A 27027-nucleotide genomic window follows, 5' to 3' on the forward strand; every position below is an offset into this window, starting at 1 on the left:
AAAATTTCTTTGGAAACATTGCTGTGTTGGACTTAAAGTAGCCAAGCACAGATTGCACTTTTAGCTCGGAGGAAAAAAGGTAATTACAGACAGACCTGGTAAAATCTAGTTGCAGTTGTGTGGGTGTTGTAAACAAACACTGCATCTTCACAGGCTGTAAAAATGAGAATTAAATCAGAGGTTGCTTTTGTGGAGTGGGATTGTGCAGTTATTAAATCAGAATTAGTGCCACGGTACTGTGGGGTATAAACTCCTTCTTGTGGAGGGCACAGCCCCAAAAATGGCTTTGTGTTCTCCCAACTGTCTTTGGACAAAGGAACAAAGGAAAACCCTAATATAAACTTGAGGTGTGTTGGTTGCAGTGAGGCCAGCAGGCTGGGCTGAACACAAACCAGGCTCTGCCCCTCGAAAAGCAAAACCAGTGGCAAACCCCTTTGTGCTGTGGTCGTGTTGGAACAATTTCGTGGGTCAGGGTGATTATTTTAAATGTTTTAGTGTAGTTTTGGGAGAATACTGATCCTCCAGTCTGGGTGCTGGTGCTGGGATCCCAAAGAGGCAGAACAAAGCTGCAGGGCTTGGAGGACAGTGACATCAGCACCTTTAACCCTGACAGGATCCCTGGCAGGGATCACCAGACCTGGAACTCTGCAGCCTTCACAACTGTTTGATGCTCAGGCTAAACTTCGTTATTTATCTCCCCTTTCCATGTGCTGCTCTCACTGGGATGCCCTGGGAGCAGAAGCTGGGGCATTCCCCACACCACAGCCTGGGGAATCGCAGGATCAGGGGAGATCAGGTTGGAGGAGACCTCAAGGATCATCTGGCCCGACCTTTCCTGCCCAAGCCTTGAAGAGCACCGTAAACAGATGCATCAAAGCTGATAAAATGTACAGAGGTGTGAAGAGAGGCCAGGCTGTTTTTCCAGCTGTGTCTCTGCAAAGGGAACATTTCCTGGTGTTCCAAGGGGACTGGAATTGCAGGTCTGGGTGTTGTGGTTGGTTTCTTTTTTCTGAAATCACGGCCTAGATCTCGTTGGGTGCTGTAAATTCAGGAGCAGGTTGGCTCCTCCACTGGCAGCACTGATTTATTTCTCCTCTGGCTCACAGCACTCACTCCAGACAGGAGCTGAGACAGCTCATGTAGATTAATTCCTTATCTGAGCTTAAAACCCCCAAGGGCCCTTTAGAGTGAAAATAATAAAGGAAATGGAGAGGCCAGTGAAGAAAATGACACAGCAAAAGGTTTGTGTGTGAGTATTCACTGGGTGGAAAAGAAACCAGAGTGTCTGTGAGGGTCAGAGCACAGGAGCAGCTGAAGTTTGGCTCTTTCCACCCCAAGTACTCTCAGAGGCAAAACAGTTTGTGCTGCTGCCCAAATCTGGGTGTTTAGGGTGTATCTGTGTCCTGTGCATGGTTCAGATGCACTCTTGGGAACTGAACATTTGTTATTTTTACACAGATACCGTGGTGTAAACACTTTGCAACAAATATTTGAGGGGAAGGTGACTGATGGGGATTCTGCAGACATGAAAATACAGATATTATCTGGTTTTTCCCCCTTACAATCAGGATATCTTGTGCTTTAGCAGTTCTGAGTGATCTCAGTTTGCCTGATTTGGATCTGAGGAGCTCTAATTAAAATCCAGGGACTCATTTGTCCCTGTTCCAGAGCACTGTTGTGGAGCTGCCTGTGGATTTGGGGGTGTTTAAAGCCATAAGAGGCCATGGGATCATCCCATGGGAGCCTTGTGTAACCTTGGGAAAGCCTCCCCATTCCCATGGGCTGGGCTGTGAGGTTGTTTTTCCTAAAGCAATCCAGGCTTGAGGAGATTAAACCATTGAGCCCAGGATCTGATCCAGCCCCGGACGGGGAGTGAGACAGGATTAGCCCAAAGATGATGAGGGCATGGCTGAAAACCTTCCCTGCTCCCACATCTGGGAATCACTTCCATTCGGGCTCTTTGCTCAGGACAGAGTCTGTAAAACCTCTGATTGTTTGCTTGTCTCACTCCAGGATAATCCATTATTCAGAGAAATCAGGGAAATCTTTCAGACTTTGATCAAGTGTGCATGAAGTCCTTGTCCTGGGCAGGTGAGCAGGGCACACACTCACTTGGCTTTGGCTCCTGGGACGGTCTGAGGCTGGAAGTGTTGGAAGCCTCTGGAGGGCAGTGGCTCTTCCTGCTTTTCTCCTGGTTCCAAAGAGAGGATGAGTGTAAAACCCAGCAGTTACAGCATCCAGATTCCAAAGGGCACGTCCCATCCTCCTGCAGAGGCAGATGATGTCATTGCTCAGATGATTTCATGCTCATTTCTGAGATAACCCAGTTTAGAAATGTGGAGTGCATTCATTGTGTGAGGTCAGCCTGGACCAGGGAGTGCACAAGGTGCTGAAGTCAGAAACCCCCAGAATTCCAGGGAGTTTGGGGCTGGAAAGGCCCTTAAAGATCCTCTCATTCCCTGGGCAGGGATTGTCCACCTGCAGCTCCTCAGAGGCTGGGCTCTGCTGAGCCTGTGTGGCTGTTAATGAAGGGTGGCTGTTAATGAAGGGTGGCTGTTAATGAAGGCATTTCCATCTGCATAATCCCATTCAATCTCAGTTACTGACACCCCAAATGCTCAGCACTCACTCAGAACTTTTGGAATGAATCTGAATGGCAGCAACCACCATCCAGGAGTGGGAATTTTTTCGTAACAGTGACTAAATGTCCATATTTCCCAGTGTTGAACCATGAATTGCTTTTTTCTTGAAGAAGGAGCCTGACATCTAAATCTTAATTATGCCATTCTCAGTTTGTCAGACACAAATTCCTGGGAAGTTACCAGAATGTTTTTGCTCCATACATAAAAAAGACTTTGTTCCTCTGAAGAATGAATTGCTTGGGTAGTTCCTTGTTTTTTCAATCAAGCCACTGTGTTTTGGGCTGGATCTTGGCACCAGGCACCATCCCAGGCTCCTCCAAGCAGGGCTGTCCTGCAGAAAGGCCATTCCTGGGTGCTGCAGCAGCGCTCAGATCACGCTGGTTCTGTGCTGTGGGGTTTGGCTGTGGGGCTGAGGGATGGAATGAGCTGGGGCTGGGCCCCTGAATGGAATCCTTTGTTCTGGGGAGCAGCCCCAGCCTCTGCTGGCAGATGGGAGGGCAGGGGGAGCGGGACGTGGCATTTGGACGGGATTGTTGTGTCTTTGTGCTGGGTGGGGCAGGGGAGTCCGGAGCCAACTCACAGATAATGGATCTTGCAGGGGCTCTGTTTTCCAGGCCAATAATTCACATTTCAAGTGCCCTCATGGAAGGAAAGATTCCATTTCCTTCTGATTCGAGTTACACAGAAATCATGTGTGACAGTTGCTGCTTCGTTTTCTTTGCATTTTGAGGCATTTTAGCCCAGCTTGGCCTTTAGGGCAGTCTTGAAAAGGAATTAATCTGTGGGAAAAATGGTTCTAGGAATTAACAGAAACATGGAATCATGGAATGGTTGGGTTGGAAGAGACTTAACAGCTCATCCCATCCCACCCCTGCCAAGGCAGGGACACCTTCTCCTGTCCCAGGGGCTCCAGCCTGGCATTGGACACTTCCAGGGATCCAGGGGCAGCCACAGCTGCTCTGGGAACTCCAGCCCACCCTCACGGGGAGGAATTCCTTCCCAATATCCCATCTAACCCTCCTCTCTGTCACTTTGAAGCCATTCCCCCTGGAAATGCCACATCTGTCCCTGGTGCCACTGAGCCCCAGCTCAGGTTCCATGAGCTGCTCACAGACCTCTGGCACACAGAGGCTTCTCCCTGGGCTCTTGCACAAAGAGGAGCTTTCTTGTGGGGTTTGCAGTGTGGTTTGGGGGTTTTTGCTTGCAGTGGAATTGTACTTGTTGTTTTGTGCCCATGCCTGGTGCTGAGGCCCTGTCCTGTGAGTGCTGCTGGGGTGGCCCTGGCTCAGGGATGTGTGCTGGGGCTGACCTGGTGGCCCAGGGCAGGGACAGAGCCAGAGCTGCTCCCTGATCCACCCTGCTGAGCCCTGGGGAGCCCAGGCTCTGGCAGGTTTCCTTTGCCCCTCCTGCAGTCCCTGGTTTGGGGTGACTGAGGCAGAGCATCCCCCAGGTTGTGTAAGGCCCTCAGGGTTCCTCCTCCAGCCCCTCTCAGGAATCACCCTCTGCCCTGGAGCACGAAAATCGCTGCTTATCTTCACCTTCTGGCCCTGGCTGTGCCATAAAATCGACTGCTCATGGAATTATCTGCTGCCCTTTCCAATCCTGATGGATTCCATGGGCTGGGTGCCCTTGGAAAACACATTCCTCACCTTTTAACCAAACTGAAGCCCTAAACCTAACACGAGACATTGCCTCCAGTTGTGCTCGAAGAAATGATCATTAAACAAACCCAGGCTTGTGTTTTCCACCTCTACCTCCTTATTTGGATTAAATTTCCTCAATTTCAGTGCTGCTTTTCATCTGGGATGATGAAAGGAGCAGGATCAACGCTCTGAAGTGAATTTCAAAGGACAGAATCACAGCTGAAGTTTAGCTCGGAGCAAAAAGACTTCACTTCAGATATTGCTGCAAATTTAAATACAAAAGTCTCTGTATTATTTTTCCTTCTTCCCTTCTTGCTGCTCTGTCAGGATTTAAGTGGAGGGGTTTTATTTTTCCACACCATGCCCATGTTTGTGATGTGAAGCTTCCTTTTCCTTTCAAGTCAGTGAGAGGTCACGGAGGGGGCTCCCAGCACAAATCCCTGCAGATGGGATGGCTGGGACAGCTCTGACTTCCAGCAGCAGGAAACATCACTTGCAACCAGCAAAGTTCCCAGGGAAAATATGCCAGCAATTTGTCTTTTATAATCTCGTACATAAGTACGAGGGAGGAGGTTTCAGACAGTGACCCTCTGTTCTGGCTTAGTTCAGTCTGGCAAGGCAAGGAAAGATAAAGTTGACTTTTTTGCTTGGTTTTTTTGATGTGGGAGTTCCTCCAGGTTGTAAATGCTGCGTGTTGGGATGTGAAACCTGCCTGGTGGAGCAGGGAAGGGGAGTGCAGGGGCTGGTTCTGCCTTGTGGCTGCTGTGATCTTTAGGAAGGGGAAGGGATGGCTGGGTGCTCTCTGGCCTGAATTTACTCTGTGTTCCCAGCAGGAAGGCTGGGCCTGTGTCCACCCACCTTTCCCTGGGCAGCAGTAGATGGGAAAAATGCAGCCTGGTATTTGTATAATGGGTGATTGTCCCAGAAAAACCCGGGGCATGTGGGGACTGTGTGTGGGAATCCCTGGGTGTGGCAGCCCTGCAGCACCACAGCGACCTGCAGGGGCCAGGCCAGAGGGGAACTGGGGGTGCTCTGGGGCTGGAACCCCTCTGCAGGGCTGGGAGAGCTGGGAATGCTCACCCGGATCCAGGGAGAGCTGGGAGTGCTCACCCGGATCCTGGGAGAGCTGGGAGTGCTCACCTGCATCCAGGGAGAGCTGGGAATGCTCACCTGGATCCAGAGAGAGCTGGGAATGCTCACCTGGATCCTGAGAGAGCTGGGAATGCTCACCTGGATCCTGAGAGAGCTGGGAATGCTCACCTGGATCCTGGGAGAGCTGGGAATGCTCACCTGGATCCAGGGAGAGCTGGGGGTGCTCACCTGGGGAAGGGAGAGCTGGGAATGCTCACCTGGATCCTGAGAGAGCTGGGAATGCTCACCTGGATCCAGAGAGAGCTGGGAATGCTCACCTGGATCCAGGGAGAGCTGGGGGTGCTCACCTGGGGAAGGGAGAGCTGGGAATGCTCACCTGGATCCAGGGAGAGCTGGGAATGCTCACCCGGATCCTGGGAGAGCTGGGAATGCTCACCCGGATCCTGGGAGAGATGGGAATGCTCACCTGGATCCTGGGAGAGCTGGGAATGCTCACCTGGATCCAGGGAGAGCTGGGAATGCTCACCTGGATCCTGGGAGAGCTGGGAATGCTCACCCGGATCCTGAGAGAGCTGGGAATGCTCACCTGGATCCAGGGAGAGCTGGGAATGCTCACCTGGATCCAGGGAGAGATGGGAATGCTCACCTGGATCCTGAGAGAGCTGGGAATGCTCACCTGGATCCAGGGAGAGCTGGGAATGCTCACCTGGATCCTGAGAGAGCTGGGAATGCTCACCTGGATCCAGGGAGAGCTGGGAATGCTCACCTGGATCCTGAGAGAGCTGGGAATGCTCACCCGGATCCTGGGAGAGCTGGGAATGCTCACCTGGATCCAGGGAGAGCTGGGAATGCTCACCTGGATCCTGAGAGAGCTGGGAATGCTCACCTGGATCCTGGGAGAGCTGGGGGTACTCACCTGGGGAAGGGAGAGCTGGGAATGCTCACCTGGATCCAGGGAGAGCTGGGGGTGCTCACCTGGGGAAGGGAGAGCTGGGAATGCTCACCTGGATCCTGAGAGAGCTGGGAATGCTCACCTGGGGAAGGGAAGGCTCCAGGGAGAGCTCAGAGCCCTTCCAGGGCCTGAAGGGGCTCCAGGAGAGCTGCAGAGGGACTGGGGACAAGGCAGGGAGGGACAGGACACAGGGGATGGCTCCCACTGCCAGAGGACAGGGATGGATGGGAGATTGGGAAGGAAGGAGGGTGGGGAGGGGCTGGGATGGAATTCCCAGGGAGCTGGGGCTGCCCCTGGATCCCTGGCAGTGCCCAGGCCAGGCTGGAGCCCCTGGGACAGTGGGAGCTGTCCCTGCCATGGCAGGGGGGGCACTGGGTGGGATTTAAATCCCAACCCAAACCACTCTACACTTCTCATTCAGGTTCAGCTTTGGCCATGAACATTATCCAGATTTTTCTGTTAGAATGCAAATGGAATTTTTACTTCTGGGCCAGTTCTGGGTCTTTAAGGTGCCTGAGCCCCACACCCAGCTCACCAGTCAGCTTTCAAATCCTGTTTTGCAGCCCCTTTGTGGGGAGGGAGAGGAAGGTGGGTGTCCAAGCAGTAAAATTCCTGTGATCCTGTGGAAATCATGGATCCAGAGCCTTGTCCATGTGTCTGTGGCCCCAGGGAACAAACCCTGCCCCGCAGCAGAGGAAGCTGTTCCTGCCTGGGATCAGGGATGCACATCCCAGCCTGCTCCTGCTGGGATATTTGTAGCCACAATATTTTGAAGAAAGCTCAGATCTGGGAGAGAATTTCTGGTGGTGAAAGCCCCAGGCTGTGCTGGAGCCCTGCCAGGAGGCAGAGCACCTCACCCCCATGGGAATGGGAGGCGCTTCATGGGAATTTCCTGGCAGAAGAGCTCTGATTTTTATTTATTTATTTCATTTCCAGTCCAGAGCTCCTCAAACACAAACCCTGGGAAGTCTCAAGAATTCTCCTCTGAAAATGTTTGGGTGATTTTTTTGCTTTCTTTAAAACAAATGTGGTTGTTCACCAATGGATATCCTCAGGGATACATAAATATGGGAACTTTGTGTTTGGGAAGATTTCATTGCTGCATTTAGGATGTGATCTATTCTTAAATCAGTATTTTAAATAAATCAGGGGTTTGGTCTGCTCTGACTTTGCTGACAATTCCTTGAACCACAGCAAAGCATTTCACTGATTTTGTGTCTTTTTACTTGGTTTGAAAGCAAATTCCATTTAAACTTTCTCACCTGGTCCCAGGGAGGGCTCTGCTTTGCCTGCAGCAAGTCCCAGGGAAAAGGCACTCCAGGAGTGTGGGCTTCTGCCCTTAATCCTATTCCCCCTGGAAATCCCATAAGCATCCAGCTTAACTTTGTCTTTGGAAGGGATTAAATTCACACAGGATCCCAAGTTTTGGTGCTAAAATTGGTTCTTGGCTGGGGAGATCCTTTAGCAGCGAACAAGTGTGGTTTGGTTTGGAAAGGAGTGGTTTAGTCTGGAATGGGGGTGGTTGTTGTTACAGCATCCCATTTCTGGTGTTTGCTGGTGCTGGAGTTACTACTGAGAAAGACTAAAAAACATGAATTACAGAACTGATGTTCCTGAGGTGGTGGTACCTCTGTGGGCAGGTTTTTGGCAAAGTGGGGATGAGCAGCTCTCCAGAGGGTGTCCCAGCCTGTGTGGAAGGTAAAACCCCCCTTTGCTGTCTGTTAGTGATTCTTCTCCATGATAAAATCTGGACATAGATACATGATGTCCTTTCCCAGTGTATTACAAACCCAGCATGACTTCATCCCTTTCCTCCTTTTCCCAGATCCTGCTCTGCCTTTGGAGAGCCCATTCCCAAAGCTGATTCCCTCATGGTTCTGTTTTGCCCCTTTTCTCCCCATTTTTCAGCCATCTACAACTATGAGGCCGTGCAGGACGTGGAGCTGTCCCTGCAGGTGGGGGACACCGTTCACATCCTGGAGATGTACGAAGGTAGGTGCAGCTCACAGGGGCTTTGGAAGGAAAGTAGGAACAAATCAAGATTATTTTTCAATTTTTGGATCTGTATTTTCAACTTCTGTTACGCCCCAAAGCACAAATTTAGTGTGTAGTGGCTGCTGTAGCCTTTTAATTTTTAAAATAATGTTAAAAATGCAGAAATGCAGAGGGTTTCTCCTCTGTGCTGTTCCAGGCAGAGTTTGTCAAGGTAAGGTTTCACCAGTATCTCAAGGCAGCACTAAAAGGGAAGGAATCATTTAATTCTGGCTGTTCACTGCTGTTTTCACCTCTGCTTTGGCTCCTCTTTGGGCCAGGCCAGGCACCTGTGCTCATGGGATGAACTGATCCTGCTGGAAAATAAGAATAATAATTTTTAGAACCTCCCTAGTTTTTAACCTGAGTTACTTCTTGATCTGAGTGAATGACAGAAAAGGAGAGGGAAGGGCTCATTAGTTCATGGTTCATGTTGTTTTGAGTTGTAATATCACAAACTGGCATTAAATGTTCTTAAAATGCTCCAGTTGTGGAGCTTCCATGCCCCTTTTAGGTTGTTTCTTCTAGTCCTTCACTGGGACATTTTTCATAATACCTTAATGTAAACCACAGAGTAAATAAAATTCTTAATTTAAAGATTAAAATGACGCTTGAGTGTTTCAACTCTCCCTATCAAATTTGACTCTTTGACAAAGATTTCAATATTGAGACTGGAACAGAGCCATTCAATCATTTTAAGGAATGCTCTGGTCGCTGCTTCCCTCTCCAAAACCCAAAGGTAAATTATAAATCCAATTATTTTCACAAGTGACATTGACTTGAATGAAGATTCTGTGCTCAGGATCAGCACTGAGAACAGGGAGCTTCTCCTTTAGCAATTTGTTCTTGGCCCTTTGTTCCCCTTCCACCCTCAGGACCTGGGAGCAGCTCCCAGTCCTGGCAGATTCTGTCATGGTTTTACCCCTCTGTGGGTGATTGTGGTGGGGGAGAGGGGAAAAGGGAAATACTCTGTGGGAATCACTGATTTATGACATGGTTCTGCAAAATGACACAGGGAAGGGGGAGAACTCCCTCGGGAAGAGGAGGCATCTTGGACTTGCCAGAATTTGGGGGATTTACTTCTTTCTCCCTATTTTAATTTTTTTGTGATTGTTTCTCCCCTATTTCTTGTAATCAGTTCTACAGATACAGGAATAGGGAATGAGTACATAAATGGCACCTTTTTTTTGGCCTGAAATCTCCCAGCTTGGAGCTGTGTCAGGAGAAAATTGCCTGTGAATAGTTCGGGAAAGACGTGAATGTTTTCATGTGTGAAGGGGAAAGTGATGGTTCCCATATGCTGAGCCATCAGTGGGGAGCAGCAATCTGTGGCTGAGGCACCTCAGAATTCCTGCAGGGCACCAAAAATGGCTTTTCCCAGAAGGAGCAGCCAGAAATGCAGGCCAGACAGTTGGGAGTGTACGGGAGGAGATGCAGAGATGGTGACTCTGCTGTGGGTCTGCTCTAATTTCCCATAAATTCACCTCAACCCCTCCCCATTCTGATATTCTGCCTGCCTGGGAGGAACTTCTTGTGTCTTCCTGAATCTCTTTTTTTGGGATATCAGCTCTCAGCTGTGTTCCCAGCTCTCTGGGGGTCTGGTTTTGAGGATAAATGTTCTCACAAGAGGCTTTTTCTGCTCCTTTTCATGCTAATGCTGCCTGCTTACCACTAGAGCTGATAAAAACTGGTTTTGTTCCTCTAATCACTGCTCTTATCTGGACACACAAGCCTCGACTGAGGAAAAGTTTCCATGGAACCAGGGCGGGGGCTCTGTGGGAGGAAAGGCTGGAGATGCCCTGTGGAATCATTTTTTGGGGCTGGGAGATTCCCCATGAAGTCATTTTTTGGGGGAGCTGGGACATGCCCTGAGGAGTAATTTTTTGGGGCTGGAGATGCCCTGTGAAATAATTTTTGGGGGTTGAAGCAAATAATTTTTGGGGGTTTGAGAGATTCCCTATAAAATAATTTTGGGGCTGGGAGGAGGAAGCCCTGTGAAGGCATTTTTTGGGGCTGGGAGATTCCCTGGGTATTTTTTGGGGTTGGAAGATGCCCTGTGGAGTCATTTTTGTGTCACCTTACCTTGCCCGTAGCTGAGGGCACTCCCAGGCTGTCAGTGCCATTCCTTGGGGCGTTCAGGGGGGGTTTGGGGCTGTCCAGAGGCTCTGGGTGCAGCAGCAGCCCCTGGGTGTTGTCACTGTCCCTGCCCAGCCCAGGATGCTCAGGAGCACATCCCACCATGTCCCCAGGGCTGCTGCTCCCGGTGATCCAGAACATTCTGCATTTCCTGCTGTTGGCTTCCTCAGCCAGGTGGGAGTTCTCTGTGCTCTGGGGTTCTGGCTCTGCAGGGATCCAGGTGGATCCATCCTGAGGTGTGGGCTGGGCTGGGTGTTTGCAGTGAACGTTATCTGCTGCCAGACGCAGCCCTGGGAGAGCTGAGCTGCTCTGGGCTCAGGCACAGGCAGTAAAGGGTATTTTGGGTGTGCTTTGGGGCAGCTCTGGGCTGCACAAACCTCTCCTGAGGTGGCTCCCAAACCCTCTGGGCAGTCCCTGCGGTCAGGTGCTGCTCCTGTGCTGCCTCACAGTGCCGGGAAACTTCCTGAAATTGCAAAATCCCGGCTCGGTTGTGCTGCCACTGCAAAGGTTGGAATCACAAAATATCCTGAGTGTAAGGGACCCACAGGGATCATCCAGTCCAACCCCTGGCCATGCACAGACACCCCAAAACCCCACCCAGATTGGGGCTGAGGCTCTGAACACACTTTGCCTCTTGTTTTCCAAGCCCCAGTTAGGCTGATGCAGTTGGGGTGGATGGTGAGTGCACCTGGGAAGGTTTGGGGGTGATAAAACAGTGGGGATCACACTCAGGGGGAGATCACACAGGGGTGATAACACAGGAGTGCTCACATGGGGGGACAACACAAGGGGTGATAACACAGGAGTGCTCACATGGGGGGACAACACAAGGGGTGATAACACAGGGGGTGCTCACATGGGGAGGATCACACGAAGGGGGTGATAAAACAGTGGGGATCACACACAGGGATCACACAGGTGTTGATCACACAGGAGGGATCACACAGTGGGGATCACACACAGCAGGGATAACATGGAGGGGAATAACAGAAGGGGATAACACAGAGGGTGATTGATTCTTTTTTCTGACCTGCAGCTCCCCTGTGCCAGGGATTCAGCCGGGGGTGACATCCCTGGAAATTCAGCTCCAGCTTGGACAAAGGACATAGGGAAGGAGGTCAGAGGGAAACTACAGCCTGAGCTGTGTGAACTGAAGGCTCCAGATATTTCCAGTACAAGCTGTCCGTGGAGTCATTGAATGCTTTGGGTTGGAAGGGACGTTAAAATCATCCTGTCCCAGCCCCTGCCATGGGCAGGAGCACCTGCCACTATCCCAGGTTGTTCCAACCTGGCCTTGGACCCTTCCAGGGATGGAAACACTTCCAGGGATGCTTCTGTGTGCCAGTAACAATCTGTGTAGGACACTTGAGAGCTCTCAGATCTCTTTTCTTGGATCCCTTTCCCTTTCACACAAACAGAGCCAAACCCACTGCAGATCCCAGGGCTGTTAGTTCAGGTCCCACTCTGCAGAGCAAGGTTTTATTTTCCCCTCATGTCTCTGCCTGCAGAAGGGCACGAGCTCTGGACAAGATTTCTCCTTCCCCTGACAAGAAGACACTCAGTGCATGTTCCTCCTGCCTGCCAAGGGTTCAGCACTCTGCACGTGCTGCAGAATCCAGGAAAAGCCGGGATTGGAAAAGGAGCCTTGCTGCCTCCAGGACTTTAGAGGCTGCTCCAGCGCAGGGAGTCTGTCCTTGGGCAGGGAGCTGGGAGGACACTTTGCTGTTGAGGGAAATCTCTCCCAAACTGCAGGATTTATCGTTATTATTGTTAGCTGTGGGATTTTAGGGGAGCTGGGGCTGGAAGGAATGTGTGCTCACATACCGTGACCCCTGGCAGGTTCCGTTCCTGCTGAAAAGAAGTTTACCTTGAATTTGTTCCTGGTTTCAGTCACCCCTGGGGAGGGTGAAGCAATGCCCTGAGTGCTGTGGGACAGGACAGGCCCCCAGGAGGAGGAACAGGGACCTTGTGGTCCCACATGTGACCTGGCCTTGCATCACTGGGGAGAGCTTGATCATCACTGGAGTGTTGTCCTTAGATTTTTCTTTTCCATACTGCATAAAATCCACTTGGTGCAAGGTAAAGTTGAGGACTTGATCAACTAAAAAAAACCCAACAAAACAAAACAACAACCCCAAACTTGGAATAATTTCTTTGCAAGTCTGCTATATTTTTGTTTTCTGAAATCTGAGTGTTGGCGCAGCTGAAATTTTCCATGTCATCATCAACTGCAAAACCTTTCTCTGTTTTCAGCCCATCTCTGCTTGGGGAAAGCACTCAAACATTTAAACAGTCTCATTCCTCTGAAGATTTAAGCAGATTTGGGTTTTTTTTTTTGTTTTTTTTTTAAGAAGAAATCATGTTATTAATTGACCACTGCCCAAAGATTGATGTTCCTGTTAAAGTGAGGGATAAAGTTATTGAAGGTGGGAGCAGAATCCCAACAGAAGTTGCACGAGGTGCTTGCAGAAACAGCTTTGCACAATCTGGCCCAACGTGCTTTTATGCAATGATTGCAAAATATTTTACAGGAATGGGGGGAAGGCCAGGGGGCCCTTTGAAACAGGAGGAAGTTGTGCTGTCAAAGGGCTGAACGTGTTAAATGGAATTGAAATCCCCCCTGGTAAATTCCATGAGCTCTGTCTCCCACCCTGAGTAATTTGTGCTTTCCCCTTCCATTAATGACAACTTAGATAAAAATAGAACCTAAATCTTCTCATCCCTAATCCAGGACCTCATCCATGGCTCCATAAGCAATGGATAATCTTGTTTTCCTCCTGTGGAAAGAAATGGAATTTCATCTTTCCTCCTAACTTATTACTGGAATATTGGAGTTTTTGAGGTGGAGGTACCTCCCCATTTCTGGAGAAAGAGCACAAAGCTGCACTTCAGAAAATAAATAAATAGAAATACAACCACATGCGCATAAAAATATTCAAAAAATATGACTTGAATAATTCTAAGCTCTAATTTATGGTTGAGGAGTGTCAGATCCATGGTTCTTTATGGAACCTTCTTTGATAAATATAGGAATATTGGGGGGACCAACAATAAAACCACCAAAAAAATTTAAAAACAAACCCAGAGAAACCAGCTTCCCCTCCTCTCTCCTTTGCCTGATTATTCCCTTAAACCCCTTTGCCTCTTGATGCTGCCACTCAGCTGGACATAATCTCCTTGGATGGGCTTTAATGTCCCTCCCAACCCAACCCATTCCATGGAAATCCTGGTTAAACCCAATTGCCAAGAGAGGTGAAATGTTCTCTCAGAGGCATTTGCTCCTGAGGCCTGGGCAGCACAATTGTTCCTTCTGTCTTACAATTTTTAGATCTTATCAAGGTAGGATTGATAAACAGGATTTGTGCAAGGGCAGAGGGAGTTCAGCTCCTACAAACAGAGCTGGCTCCCCAGGAGTGGATCCCAAATGAGAAGATGAATAAATTGGTGTTGTAGAAAGGTGGTGAGAATCACAATTTGTATTTAATTGCTATCTACAGGAAATAATGAAATACAGATATCTGTGTTTGCTTTGCCAGGCTGGTACCGAGGATACACGCTCCGGAATAAATCCAAGAAGGTACGACCTCACATTTGGGTGATTCCCATTTTAATTTCACACCTTGCCAGACCCCATCTGGTGCTGAAAGCTCTTGTATTTCTTGTCTTAACCTCAGGCAGGACTCCTGGCCATGGTGTCCTGTCCTCAGTGACAGAGATCAGTGACCTCGAGCTGAAAGTGCAGAGCCATGTGTTGGGAATTCCTCCACTGGAAGCATGAGGGATGCAGTTGGAACTTCCAAAATTAGCTGTTCCCATCTCCACACAGGAGATTATTGCTTTATCATGATGTTCTGGGACCTGTGCACATCCAACATTAGTTCTGTTTAATGGGAACATCAGAGTTTTGACTGGAAAATATCCCAGAAATTGCACATCCTTGGCTCTCAGCCAAGCTGCTGGAGCTCGGGCTGGAAGCTACCTGGAAATCCAGGTTCCCCCAGGAATGCTGGCACCTCTCCTGTGGTAACATCCCCCACAGCCTCTGCTTTTAGGGGTGAAGAGGAGAGAAAAGGGAACAGAAAAGGATTCCAGCATTTCCAAAAGGTCTCTCTGTAACAACAAAAATTTGGGAATTTCTGCAGGTGCTGGTGGTGGGAGCTTTTCTAGGGAGCACAGGGTGGCCTGACTGAGGACTCCAGGAATATTTCATGGCAATGACTGGTAATTTTCAGGATTTCCAGCATTTCCTGCAGGAAGATCAGGGTCATTGGTGTAAAACAAGGAATCAGCTTCTCTGAGTTGCCAATGTGGAACCTGCTGCTCCTCCCTGTCCTTTTTTCCTGGCATACTGGGACATTTCTTACTCCTTTCCCCTGTTTTGTTTTTTTTTTAATATCTTCTTGTCACATCCTACCCACAGTAGGATTGATTGATTTCATTTCTCTCTTTATTTTTAGGGAATTTTCCCAGAAACTTACATCCATTTAAAAGAGGCCATCGTGAAGGACCGGGGGTAGGTTGGCACTTCTTTGGCAGCAAAACCCAGGGAATTTCATTCCATTTAAACCCCAGAAGAATCAATTGAAATAGCTGTGGTTGCCACAAAGGCAGGGTGTACCTCCTCAGCTGGACTAGCGCTGCATAATTCCATTTTTCAGAGCACTGACAAAGCAGAGCAGTCGGGAGTGGGGGCAGCAGATGATTTGCAGAGTTAAGGAAGCTCTGCTGGACCAGTCACCAGTGGGGAGGGTCAGTCCAGCCCCATCCAGCTCCCCCGGGGACTCTGCAAGCCATAACAGACTCCTGCTGGCAGCCAGGGCCCAGCAGGAGCGTGGATTCCTTCCTGTCTTGGAAAACACTGGAGGAAATGACTCCTCCTTGGATTCCTTGAGCTGGGTCTGTCTCGTTAAGTGAGAGCAAAACAGCGGCTGCAAAGGAAGGAACTTTATAAAACACGTCTTTTTCAACTCTTATTTTCAAGTAACTGTTACCATTGTGTGTGGGGATTCTTCCAAATTCAATTTCTGTCTCCTTATCCTGGGTTCGGAACAGATCCACAGGGAGTAAGAGGAGTGAAAGGAGCTTGAAGCATTTTGCATTAAAAATGGATGATGAGTGTGGATATGTGTCATGAGAACAGTTTAAGGGTCTTGACATCATGTGTGAGTGAACTGTGTGAACATCAACTCCGCTGGAATGTCCATTTTTACATTTATCAAAAAAGGGTGTTTTCCATTAGGTTTCACACTCAGGGTTTGAACTTTTCTCTGACTGTCCCGTCTCCCCAGGCAGCACGAGACAGTGATTCCCAGCGAGCTGCCCCTCGGCCAGGAGCTGACGGCCACGCTGCGGGAGTGGGCAGTGATCTGGCACCGGCTGTACGTGGTGAGTGCTAGGGCTGGCTGGGAGGGGAGCTCAGCCTGTGAGGGGAGCTCAGCCTGGGCCTGGGGGCTGTGAGGGGAGCTCAGCCTGGGCTGGGGCTGTGAGGGGAGCTCAGCCTGGGGCTGGGGCTGTGAGGGGACCTCAGCCTGTGAGGGGACCTCAGCCTGTGAGGGGAGCTCAGCCTGGGCCTGGGGGCTGTGAGGGGAGCTCAGCCTGGGGCTGGGGCTGTGAGGGGAGCTCAGCCTGGGGCTGGGGCTGTGAGGGGAGCTCAGCCTGGGGCTGGGGCTGTGAGGGGAGTGGGCAGTGATCTGGCACCGGCTGTACGTGGTGAGTGCCAGGGCTGCCTGTGAGGGGAGCTCAGCCTGTGAGGGGAGCTCAGCCTGGGGCTGGGGCTGTGAGGGGAGCTCAGCCTGGGGCTGGGGAGCTCAGCCTGGGGCTGGGGACTCTGAGGGGAGCTCAGCCTGTGAGGGGAGCTCAGCCTGGGGCTGGGGCTGTGAGGGGAGCTCAGCCTGTGAGGGGAGCTCAGCCTGGGGCTGGGGCTGTGAGGGCAGCTCAGCCTGGGGCTGGGGCTCTGAGGGCAGATCAGCCTGTGAGGGGAGATGAGCCTGTGAGGGGAGCTCAGCCTGGGCCTGAGGGGGTGTGAGGGGAGCTCAGCCTGTGAGGGGAGCTCAGCCTGGGGCTGGGGGCTGTGCGTGGGGTGGGCAGTGATCTGGCACCGGCTGTACGTGGTGAGTGCCAAGGCTGGCTGTGAGGAGAGCCCAGCCTGGGCTGGGGCCTCTGAGGGGAGCTCAGCCTGTGAGGGGAGCTCAGCTTGGGCCTGGGGGCTGTGAGGGGAGCTCAGCCTGAGCTGGGGGCTGTGAGGGGAGCTCGGGCTGGGGCTGGGGGCTGTGAGCGGGGTGGGCAGTGACCTGGCATAGGCTGTACGTGGTGAGTGCCAGGGCTGGCTGTGAGGGGAGCTCAGCCTGCGAGGGGAGATCAGGCTGGGGCTCCGAGGGGAGCTCAGCCTGGACTCTGCAGGGTGCTCTGTGTCCCTGCCTGGGGCAGAGCTGAGGGATGGAATGGGGCCTGTGGGGCTCAGAGTGTTCAGCTGTGGGGTCTGACAGAAGCAGGGTGACACTGTGGGTGGCACTGCCCTGGGGCAGCAGGGCCTGGCACAGGTCATGCTGTCACCATGTCAGGGCTCCCTAGAAGGCCCAGCTCACCTGGGAGATCCAGGCCCTGCCCTGCCTGTGCTTGCCAGCCCTGCATGAGTGTCAGGGCTCCCTGGAGGGCCCAGCTCACCTGGGAGATCCAGGCCCTGCTCTGCCTGTCCTTGCCAGCCCTGCATGAGGACAGGAAAGCCCAGCTGGCCACAGAGCTGGAGTTTGACACAGCCGTGGGCAGGGTGGGCTCTGCTGGGCTGGGAGGGTTGCAGGCACCCCATGGACTGGCTGATCCCCACCCAAAGCTCCCCTGGGAAATAGGGACAGGGGAAGGGACAGAACCAGGGATGTGTCATGGGGGGAGATGGGACTTGTCAGAAACCATATCATGGAATGTTCTGGGCTGGAAGGGATCACTGAGCCAGCCCCAGGCCCTGCACAGAGACCCCAAAATCCCACCCTGGGCATCCCTGGAGCAGTGTCCAAAGGCTCCTGGAGCTCGGGCAGCCTTGGGGAGCCTGGGCAGTGCCAGCACCCTCTGGGGGAAGAGCCCTTCCCAAAATCCAGCCTGACCCTCCCTGGCACAGCCCCAGCCATCCCTGGCTCCTGTCCCTGCCCCACAGAAGGAATTCCTTGGCTGCTCCAAGGCTTCCCCTGTCTGGGGCTCTCAGTAGGGTGGGGAAGGAGCTCTCATGTCCCAAATCCCTGAGCACAGTCTCCTCAGCAGTGTCACAAGCTGGCACTGCAGGGCTCTGAGGGCTGTCCTGCAGCAGGTGCTTCTTGCTCAAAGAAATGAGTCCACAGGGAGTTGCTTTATTTTAAGGGCACATTAAAGGGTCAAATTTGATTTTTCTCTGAGCAGTAACAAGTTCAGCCTGCACAAAATGTGCTCCAATTAATTAAGAAGAGGGAGTGAGTTTAAATGAGCTCTAATCACCCAGTGCACCCAGAGCAAGTTTTCCTATTGGAAATTTCACCAGGCCACAAATAAGTTATATTTGTGTGCCACAAAACCACAAGAATTTATTCCACCCTCTCAATTTAATGAGAAGCTCTACGTGATGGTATTACTGTGTGAAAAGAGAGTTTTGTTCCTGGCATTTTTTATTTCTGAATAACCCTCAGATCCCAGCCTCAGAATCTGTTTTTCTAACAAGCAGAAATCTTTCATGTTCCTGTGCTTAACCACTATAAGTCTTAAAATAGGTTTGGAAAATGTTGTGGTTTAAAATGGATTTGAGTTTATTTTATTTTCCCTGCAGAATGTATTAAGAGAATATTTTAAAAAGCTAAAGGAGGAAGGAGGCATTTGAGGAGAAAAAGGAAACATGAGGGGATTTTTTATTTTGGCAACATTTAATTTCACTTCTTTAATTTCTGTGGGTTTCATTGCAGCAGTGGCTTTATCTCCACTGCAAAATAAATACAAAAATGGGGAAAGTTTTTAATTGGTCTAGTTAATAGGAATTAGCTGTGGAGATAACTCAGGTCAAATTGAGGTCTGCTCTGAAAATTCACACAAGTTTTCTTTCTTTGCAAGCTTTTTTATGCAAGAACATGGGCTGGGGGGGTTTTGTTTATGAAATATATCTGAAATATCCTTTTTATAGAGCTAAAAACTCAAGCAGCCCCCGTCAGCACCTTGGTGTTCACCCAAATCAAAGGGAGGATTGTTTTCATACTTTTAAATTGGAGGGAAATACGAGTAGTTTATATCATTCCTGCTCATTGCAGAGATGAGAGTGAGGAGATAATTGCAATTAGGTTCTTTTTGTGCTGTGTGGGAGCAGGGGGGGTTTGTAGCTCACCATGAACAGTTCCAGCCCCCCGTGAGCACCAGAAGGTGGCCCTGGCAGTGGGGGAGGTGTGACCCAAACCCAGCTCCTGGCCTTTGGGGTCTCACCCCAGGGAGGGCTCTACATGCAAAACCAGGCACTGAGTTAGGCTTAAATGTCTCCTTTGGAGCTGAATAACCTCATCACTGTGCCAGTTACTCAAATCTGTGGCAAAAGAGTCAGAATCCTCCCAGGAACTGCCCCACTGATGTGGCAGAGAGAGAGGGAAGCCTGGGCTCCCTTTTTAATGGGTTGAATGTCTTCCCTGACACTTTAAAAGCTCATTTACTTATCTGAGCACACACTGCCACAAACAGGGTGGGTTACCACATATCCATGTTTAATTACAGCCTTGGAGCTTGGAAGTGCAGGAACAAGGTGTGGGGCTGGGACTGATTTTATGAGGGTGGAACCAGTGAAGGGCATGGGAAGTATTTTCATTAATTAGGGATGGTAACAGGAGTGGCAGGAGGGGACTCTTCACCAGGCAGGTTTTGTTCAGTGCCCTTGCTCAGCTGTGGTCCTTTAACATAATTTCTCTGTCCCTTTTATAAAGAACCTCCATTAGAGCAGTCTGGAAGTGCTGGAAGTCACCAGGGATCTATTTTTAGTGGGTGAGGTTTTTCTGAAATATGTCCCAGGGAAAGGTGAAGCCCTTAAAGACACTTAAAGATCTTAGAGGCACTTAAACCTTGGCAGTGCCAAGTGCTGCAGAATTTACAGTGTGGCTCTCATCTTGTGGTGTCACAAGGTGCCAGGTATTTTTAGTTCAATAAAACTTGTGTGGTTCTGCAGCTGCATTCATTTCAGAAAGGTTGCTGAGCTAAGGTTCCCAGGTTTTCCTTTATTAAAATTGCCCTTTTTTTTTTTTTTGCCTCAGAACAACAAAACCACGCAGTTCAGGCATGTCCAGCAGCTCACCTACAGCCTGATAGAGTGGAGATCCCAAATCCTCTCCGGGACCCTGCCCAAGGATGAACTGGCTGAGCTCAAGAAAAAAGTCACTGCCAAGATTGACTATGGCAACAGGTGAGCTCCAAACTCCACCTGCAGGGCAGAGGAGGCTCCCCAACCCCAGAGAAGGCTCTTAATGCCAAAGCAGGCACTGAATTAGGCTGAAATTAGGCGAAATGGCAGCTTGGAGTCCCTGTGACATCGTGGCCACCTGGCAGGTGGAGATGGAGCAGTTGGTTCTTGATGTGCTGCAGATCTCTGTGCTTTGGCAGGAATTCTCCTCTCTTAATTCTGCACAAATCCTGGCACGGGGCTGGCCTTTCCCTTGGAGCACAGTGTGTGCCTGAGTTTGGATGTGGGGGGAAATGCTCTGCTTTATCAGCAGCTGAGGGGCAGGATTCCACACACACCCCAGTCCTCAGTGGTTTGCAGTCCCCAGGACTCATTTATCTGCCTGTCAGCTGTGATCCAGGTCCAGTAAGTGAATTAAGAAGAGGCTTATGACAAAGAATAACAATCAGCTGCAATCTGGGAGCTGAGTAGACATTCATCCACCTTTGAAACAAAGTCATTTAAGCAGGAATAAGGGAGATGTCACCGTAGGATTGAGTTACCTGACTAATTCCTTCTCCTTTTAATGGGAAAATGGGAGAGAGGAGTTTTTTGAGGCAGGAAAACCAGCAGTGAGTGAGGTTATTCCAAGGAGTGGGATGTTGAGCGCTGGCAGCCTAGGCAGTGATTTGATCTTTGCTGCTGCCACATTCTGGCTCTTTTTTTGTCTCCTGGGGCTGTCCAGGATCCTGGGTCTGGACCTGGTTGTCCGAGATGACAATGGGAACATCCTGGACCCAGATGAGACCAGCACAATCTCCCTCTTCAAGGCCCATGAAACTGCATCCAAGAGGATTGATGAGAGGATCCAGGAGGAGAAGGTACCTCTGATGTCCCTGGGTTGCCCTCTGTGCCCACTGAGTTTTTATGTTCCTCATAATGTTGTGCTCCCCTGGCAGCAGAACTAAATTCTCTTGTGTTTGTTTGTAGTGGAAATATAAAATGTAATGGAAATATGGAATTCTTTGCAGTCCCTGCAGCAAAGTCTGGACCTCCGGGGGCAGCCAATATTCAACTCCACACACACTTACAGCCTCTATGTGAACTTCAAGAACTTTGTCTGCAATATTGGGGAGGATGCAGAGCTGCTGATGAGCCTCTATGACCCTGACCTCTCCAAATTCATCAGGTAGAGGCTTTTTTTGGAAATTCTTAAGCAATGTAGTCATCAGGGTGATTGTTCATAGAAGTCAGCAGGTTAGAAAGGGAGATCCAGCAGATGTTTCCCAGTTCTGTTGGTTGCTGCCCCAGGGGGAAAAATGAATTCCAATTACTTTGGAATTAATTTCAGAGAGATGGAAGTCCAGGCACTGTCCCTCCTGAAGTTGAGTATTTCTTTGATCCCACATTGCTCTTTATATTCTTAATTTTCCCTGCTGTGGCTGCAAGACTTGGTTAAGCATTTCATTAATTGTTTCCCAGTAGATCATGGATTTAAATGATGTTTGGTGTCCAGTCAGTGCCAGTTCACATCTGAAGAGTTGGGAGGATATGAGGAGCTTTATCAGGGAGGCAGTTCCGTGTCAGGAACACTCTGTGTCCATCACTGCAGTTATCAGGTGTGGCCATGCACTGGGAATTGTCCAGGGAAGCAGCTGCCAGGGCTCACCCCATCCTGCCTCCATCAGTGAGTCACTTCAGAGGCATTTTGGGATAAAAGATTGGTCAAATATTCCTCAAAGATCAAAATGCTGTAGGGCTTTTGCCAGGAAATGAGGATGTCAGGTGTTGATTTGTTAAAATTTACTTTTTCTCCCTTTCTTTGCAGTGAAAATTACCTGGTTCGTTGGGGCAGCAATGGGATGCCTAAAGAAATTGAGAAACTGAACAACCTGCAAGCAGTGTTTACTGTAAGTTTAGAGAATCCCAGAACAGGTTGGACTGGGAGGGACCTGAATCCCATCCAGTGCCACCCCAGCCATGGGCAGGGGCAGCTCCCACTGTCCCAGGCTGCTCCAACCTGGCCTTGGGCACTTCAGGGATCCAGGGGCAGCCACAGCTGCTCTGGGAATTCCATCCCAGCCCCTCCCCACCCTGCCAGGGAAGGAGTTCTCCCCAGTATCCCATCTCTCCCTGCCCTCTGGCAGTAGGGAGCCATTCTCTGTGTCCTGGCACTATCGGTGTCTCCATCCTCCTCGTGGTCTCCCTGGAGATCCAGAAGGCCACAATTTTTACCTGTGTAGAACCCAACAAAACGCCTCCTGTGGTATTCACATTCTCTGAGCAGAGAGCGACATAATTCTCTCTCCCAGGATTTGTCCTGGGGAAGGCGGTGAGAAGCTCAGAGAAGAAAACAATTCTTATCTCTCCTTGCTGCTCCTGTTGTTTGGCACACGTGAAATGTGTGATGGAGACTGTTTAGCCAAAGTGATTTGGTTTCTGGACACTATTGAAGGTTGTTTTGTTTCCTTGGCCACTTGGGTCAAAGCTGTGTCCTGGCTGTCTCAGACAGTCACGGGTTTTTCTTTAGTATCTCTTTAGGATGGAATTTAGTATAGTATTAGTGTAATATAGTATAGTATTAGTATAGTATTATAGTAATTAGTATTATTATTATTTAGTATAGTATTACTATTTATTATAGTATGATATAGTATAGCTTAATAAAGCAATTGTTCAGCCTTCTGAAATCATGGAGTCAGCACGTTATTCCCTGGCTGGGGGATCGCCTGTTTCCCCTCCCTTCTTCCCTCCCTCCTTCTCTTCTTCTTTTCCCCTCAGAAAGGACATTGATGGAAGTTGATGTGAGCTCTTTTTTCAGGACTTGAGCAGCTCAGACCTGATCAGGCCCAGGATCAGCCTGGTGTGCCAGATCGTGCGGGTGGGCCACATGGAGCTGAAGGATGGCAAGAAGCACACCTGCGGGCTGCGCAGGCCCTTCGGCGTGGCAGGTGGGCACTGCCTCCCTGGGGGCACCTGCAGGGCCCAGGAAACCCCTGGGGGACTGGGACACGGGGCTGGGAGCTGTGTGCTGGAAGTGCCAGCACAGCCTGGGGGCTGCCAGGGCCAGCATCTCTGCTCCAGGGTGGATAAATTGTCCCTCTGAGATCTTTCATGAATGTGGTAGCTGGAGATCAAACACTGTGACTGCTCACTTTTGTCACCTCCCACAAAGATAACAGGCTGCCAGGCTGCAGCAGACTTATCAGGGCCTTATCAGAGTGGGATTTGCTCCTCAGGACTCATGGGATAAAGCTGGAGGTTTTAAAGGAGCCTTAGTGAACCAGACTGCCAATTCTTATTTTATTCTTGGGATTTCTTGTGAAGGGGCTTGCTTGAGATCCTTGGTGGAAATGAATATCCAAAGAAGCAGCATTTGAATACAAGTGGAATTTCTTTGCCTTGAAATGCCCCAGTTCCACCTGGTTTTCTCAAAGGGTGTATTTCATAAGAGTATTTTATCAGGGTGTATTCAATGTTCACACTCACTGCTATGGGCTGACAACGCACATCAATGTAAATGTTCTTTAAAAAAGTTAAAATGAGAGTGATGCTCTCCATTGCTGTCACAGAATCCCAGATATTTTGGGGGTTGGAAATAACCTTAAATCCCATCCAGTTCCACCCCTGCCATAGCCAGGACTCCTTCCACTATTCCTGGTTGCTCAGAGCCCTTGTTTTGAGTGACACTGGCCCAAAATAACCCCTTCTTGTTTCCATTCTGAGAGGGCAAAGCTCTCTCTGGGTTCTTGGCAGCTCTGAGTGATGCTCTGGTGTCATTGCAGTGATGGACATCACTGACATCATCCACGGGAAGGTGGACGACGAGGAGAAGCAGCATTTTATCCCCTTCCAGCAGTGAGTACTGGGCTCCAGAGCTCACCCACCCCTGGCCAAAGCCGGCATCATCTGGGGAGGGACAGATGTGTCTGGGAGCCTGGCAGAGCCCTGGGGGCTCCACAAATAGATCAGCTGATAGCAGCAGGCAGCTCTTTGCAGGGAGAGGTTTCTTTCACTGCTCAGGAGCCTTTGTTCCCCTTGGTTTTCATGGCTCTGTCAGAGACTCAATTGCTTGGGGGCTTCAGCCCTGCAGCTGGAATTTCTGGGCACCTGTGGGGTGAGGAAGAGGAGCACAGAGTAAAATAATGTTGTGGGAGGGGGCTGGGAGGATGTGACTTAAAAAATTTTGGGGGTTGAAAGGCAGGATTTTCAAAGAGACTGAGCAGAGACACAGCTTTTTGTCACTGCTGTGTGGGACCCTCTGTGCCACTCCCTGCCCACTGTCAGGGTCAGTCACAGGGAAGGGGGTTCTCCCTCTTTCTGGGGAAGAAATTCCAGCCCCAATGAGTTCTGCATTTCTGCACTGAGAGTTAGACTTGTGTGTTTGTTCTGCCTGCTCTGATTGCTCCCTTTTATTGGCACATTGGAGTAACAAAACTGGAGCTTGTTTGGGTAGACCCAGCCTTGTTGTTACAGCCCTAAATAGAGCAGAACATTGGCTGCAGCCATTTGTTATTACAGGGTATTTTCAGGAGAGATTTGGGTTTGTTTCCCTGCCCTTTCAGGGCCTGGAAGGATGGCTTTCCCTTTGCAGAATAACATTAGTCTGCTACTTTTTTTGTGTGTGTGAGTTTGATTGGTTATTTTTTATTTGCTTAGAGATTCTTGTTTTGGTTTGGCTTTTTTCATCTGTTTGTTTGTTAATTGTTTTGGTTCAGGGTTTGTTTGGGGTTTGGTTTTTGGTTTTTTTTTTTTACTTGTTTGTTTGATTTGGGGTTTTTTTTTTGTTGGTTTGGGATTTTTTCCCATTTTTCTTCTGCTCCAGTGGGGCTGAGTTTAGACCCCCAGCTGGACACCAGGGTGGGCAGCCTGTGGAGACCTCGTTTCTCCCTCATTATTGGTGGTGTGGGTACAGGAGTGAAGTCAGTGTCAAGATCCAAACCTCACTAGTCTTGTTTATGACTAGGGATGGGCTCATCCCTTAGGTGTTGTCACAGCAATAATTCATTTATATTAATTTATATTACTTCACCAATAGTTAATCTGCATTGGGATGGCTCTGAGGCAAACCTGAAGTCAGGGCTTAAATCCAGTGGTCAGTGTTACTTACCTTAGCCCTGAGGGATAGACTGTGATGCATTTCCTAGTGTGAATGTTTACATGGATTTTGGGCAGGTGAAGGAATGAAAATCCCCATGGAATCCTTAAAACCCCCACATTTAATTGGAAACCAGCAGCTGTTGGCCAGACCTCTCCTGTAAGTGTTTGGTGTCAGTCTGTCCCAGTTCCTGATCCTGTTTTTGTGGTCTCCCTGCCCAGGATTGCCATGGAAACCTACATCAGGCAGCGGCAGCTGATCATGTCCCCCCTGATCACCTCCCACGTCATCGGCGAGAACGAGCCCCTCACCTCTGTCTTCAACAAAGTCATCGCTGCCAAGGAGGTCAACCACAAAGGCCAAGGTGCAGCCTGGGGGAGCCTGGCCTGGGGGAGGTTCCAGGGAATAAATGGGTGGTGAAAGTCTATGGAGCAAGGTTCAGTGGAGTTTAATCCCTTCCCCAAGCCCAGTCCATGGTCTTTGCCATGGTTCTCATTTTGTCCCTTTGTCCCATCACACATGGAGCCGAAATTCAGATAAAACCAGACAAAACTTGCATGAGGGCAGGTCCTCCAGCTCCTCACTTGCTTGCTAGTCATACGTTTAAGGTCAATATTTTTAACACCTTTAAAATAGAAGTGTTTTATGGGGCGTGAAATATTTGTAGGTGGACGTGGCTGCATGTCCCAAAAGGCTTTGGTGTTTAATTACATTATTCCAGATTTTTCTGGTCTTCCTTGGCTCAAAGATACTCAACATTCATTTCTGAAAGTTTGGGGCTTGCTTCAGAGAATCTTCTTGCCCAGAAAAATCTTACTCAGATTCAGGGACAGGGAGGACTGGGCAAGAGAGAACCAGATGGGGACATGGAATGGTCATGAAAACACAGATTTTTTTGGAAGGCTGAAATTTCACGGGTTTGTACCTTTTTATTTTCGGTAAACAAGTGTCATCTCCCTTTTCTTAGGTCTCTGGGTCTCCCTGAAGTTGCTCCCTGGGGATCTAGCTCAGGTTCAGAAGGATTTTTCCCACCTTGTAGACAGATCCACTGCAGTGGCTCGAAAAATGGGGTTCCCTGAGATCATCCTTCCTGGTAGGTCCCATGTGCTTCTACATTCCATGAAGTGAAAGAGCCACCTGAAATTCTAGAATTTCTGTCACAAAAAGATTTATTTTAAAAAATTATCTGAAAACTTTGTATTTTTCTTCAAATTTCCAGGTTATCTTCTTCTTTTTTGTCACAAGAAGTTGAAAACATGAGTTTCCTTTCTTATAGCAAAATGATGGTTTATGGAGCTTTTGGAAGAAAGTGTCTCTTTAGTCAAAAGAATTTTTGTTGCACATGCCTTTGACCCACCCATTCAGAGTGGGTTTAACCCTAGAGAGCTCATTAAATTAAAAGAAAAAGGCAAAACAAAAACATAAGTACAGAGGTTTGTAGAAAGGAAAATGGTTCGTTTTAGAAGATTTCATGTAATTTGAGACAGAGATGAAAATGGTGTGATGAGGGCTGTTGTTAATTAAAGGCTAAGAGGAAATTAGGATAACATGGTACCCAAGGGTGTTAAATTTCAAGCTGTCACAGTGGGAATGAGAATCCAGCTCATTAAACTCTGGGAATTGCAGGTGATGTCAGGAACGACATCTACGTCACCCTGATCCAGGGGGAGTTCGACAAAGGCAAGAAGAAAACCCCCAAGAACGTCGAGGTCACCATGTCTGTGCACGACGAGGACGGGAACCTGCAGGAGGTAGGACGGCCTCTGACACCCTCTGAAGATTTACACCCAAAATCCTCCATATTTACCTTTTTCCCCCCTCCCTGTGTTTTGTCCAAAGAAAGCCATCCACCCTGGGGCTGGCTACGAGGGAGTCTCGGAGTACAAGTCTGTGGTTTATTACCAGGTCAAGCAGCCCTGCTGGTACGAGACTGTCAAGGTACGGCTCTGTCATCACTGCGTGTCACCTGAGTCAGGAACGGGAGGGAGGCACACACAGACTGGCTCTCTCCAGCAGGCTAATCCCAGTTTATTAGAAACCCATTCTTTTATACACCCTTCTGAGACCTG

General features: G+C 49.5%; 1 protein-coding gene across 1 annotated transcript in view; it reads left to right on the plus strand.

Moving 5' to 3' along the window:
- Positions 1–27027, plus strand: part of DOCK5 (dedicator of cytokinesis 5) — an 82319-nt gene that overhangs the window by 8067 nt on the left and 47225 nt on the right. The window contains exons 2-15 of the mRNA XM_084221872.1: positions 8238–8321; positions 14033–14073; positions 14954–15009; positions 15785–15881; positions 19736–19884; positions 20606–20741; positions 20892–21049; positions 21689–21770; positions 22682–22811; positions 23646–23718; positions 25180–25322; positions 25926–26051; positions 26585–26709; positions 26798–26896. Of these exons, the coding sequence (XP_084077998.1) occupies positions 8238–8321; positions 14033–14073; positions 14954–15009; positions 15785–15881; positions 19736–19884; positions 20606–20741; positions 20892–21049; positions 21689–21770; positions 22682–22811; positions 23646–23718; positions 25180–25322; positions 25926–26051; positions 26585–26709; positions 26798–26896 (1499 nt within the window). The remainder of the gene's footprint in view (positions 1–8237; positions 8322–14032; positions 14074–14953; positions 15010–15784; positions 15882–19735; positions 19885–20605; positions 20742–20891; positions 21050–21688; positions 21771–22681; positions 22812–23645; positions 23719–25179; positions 25323–25925; positions 26052–26584; positions 26710–26797; positions 26897–27027) is intronic.

The sequence above is a fragment of the Fringilla coelebs genome, assembly GCF_963513975.1.
Source record: "Fringilla coelebs genome assembly, chromosome: 26".
NCBI classification, from domain to species: domain Eukaryota; kingdom Metazoa; phylum Chordata; class Aves; order Passeriformes; family Fringillidae; genus Fringilla; species Fringilla coelebs.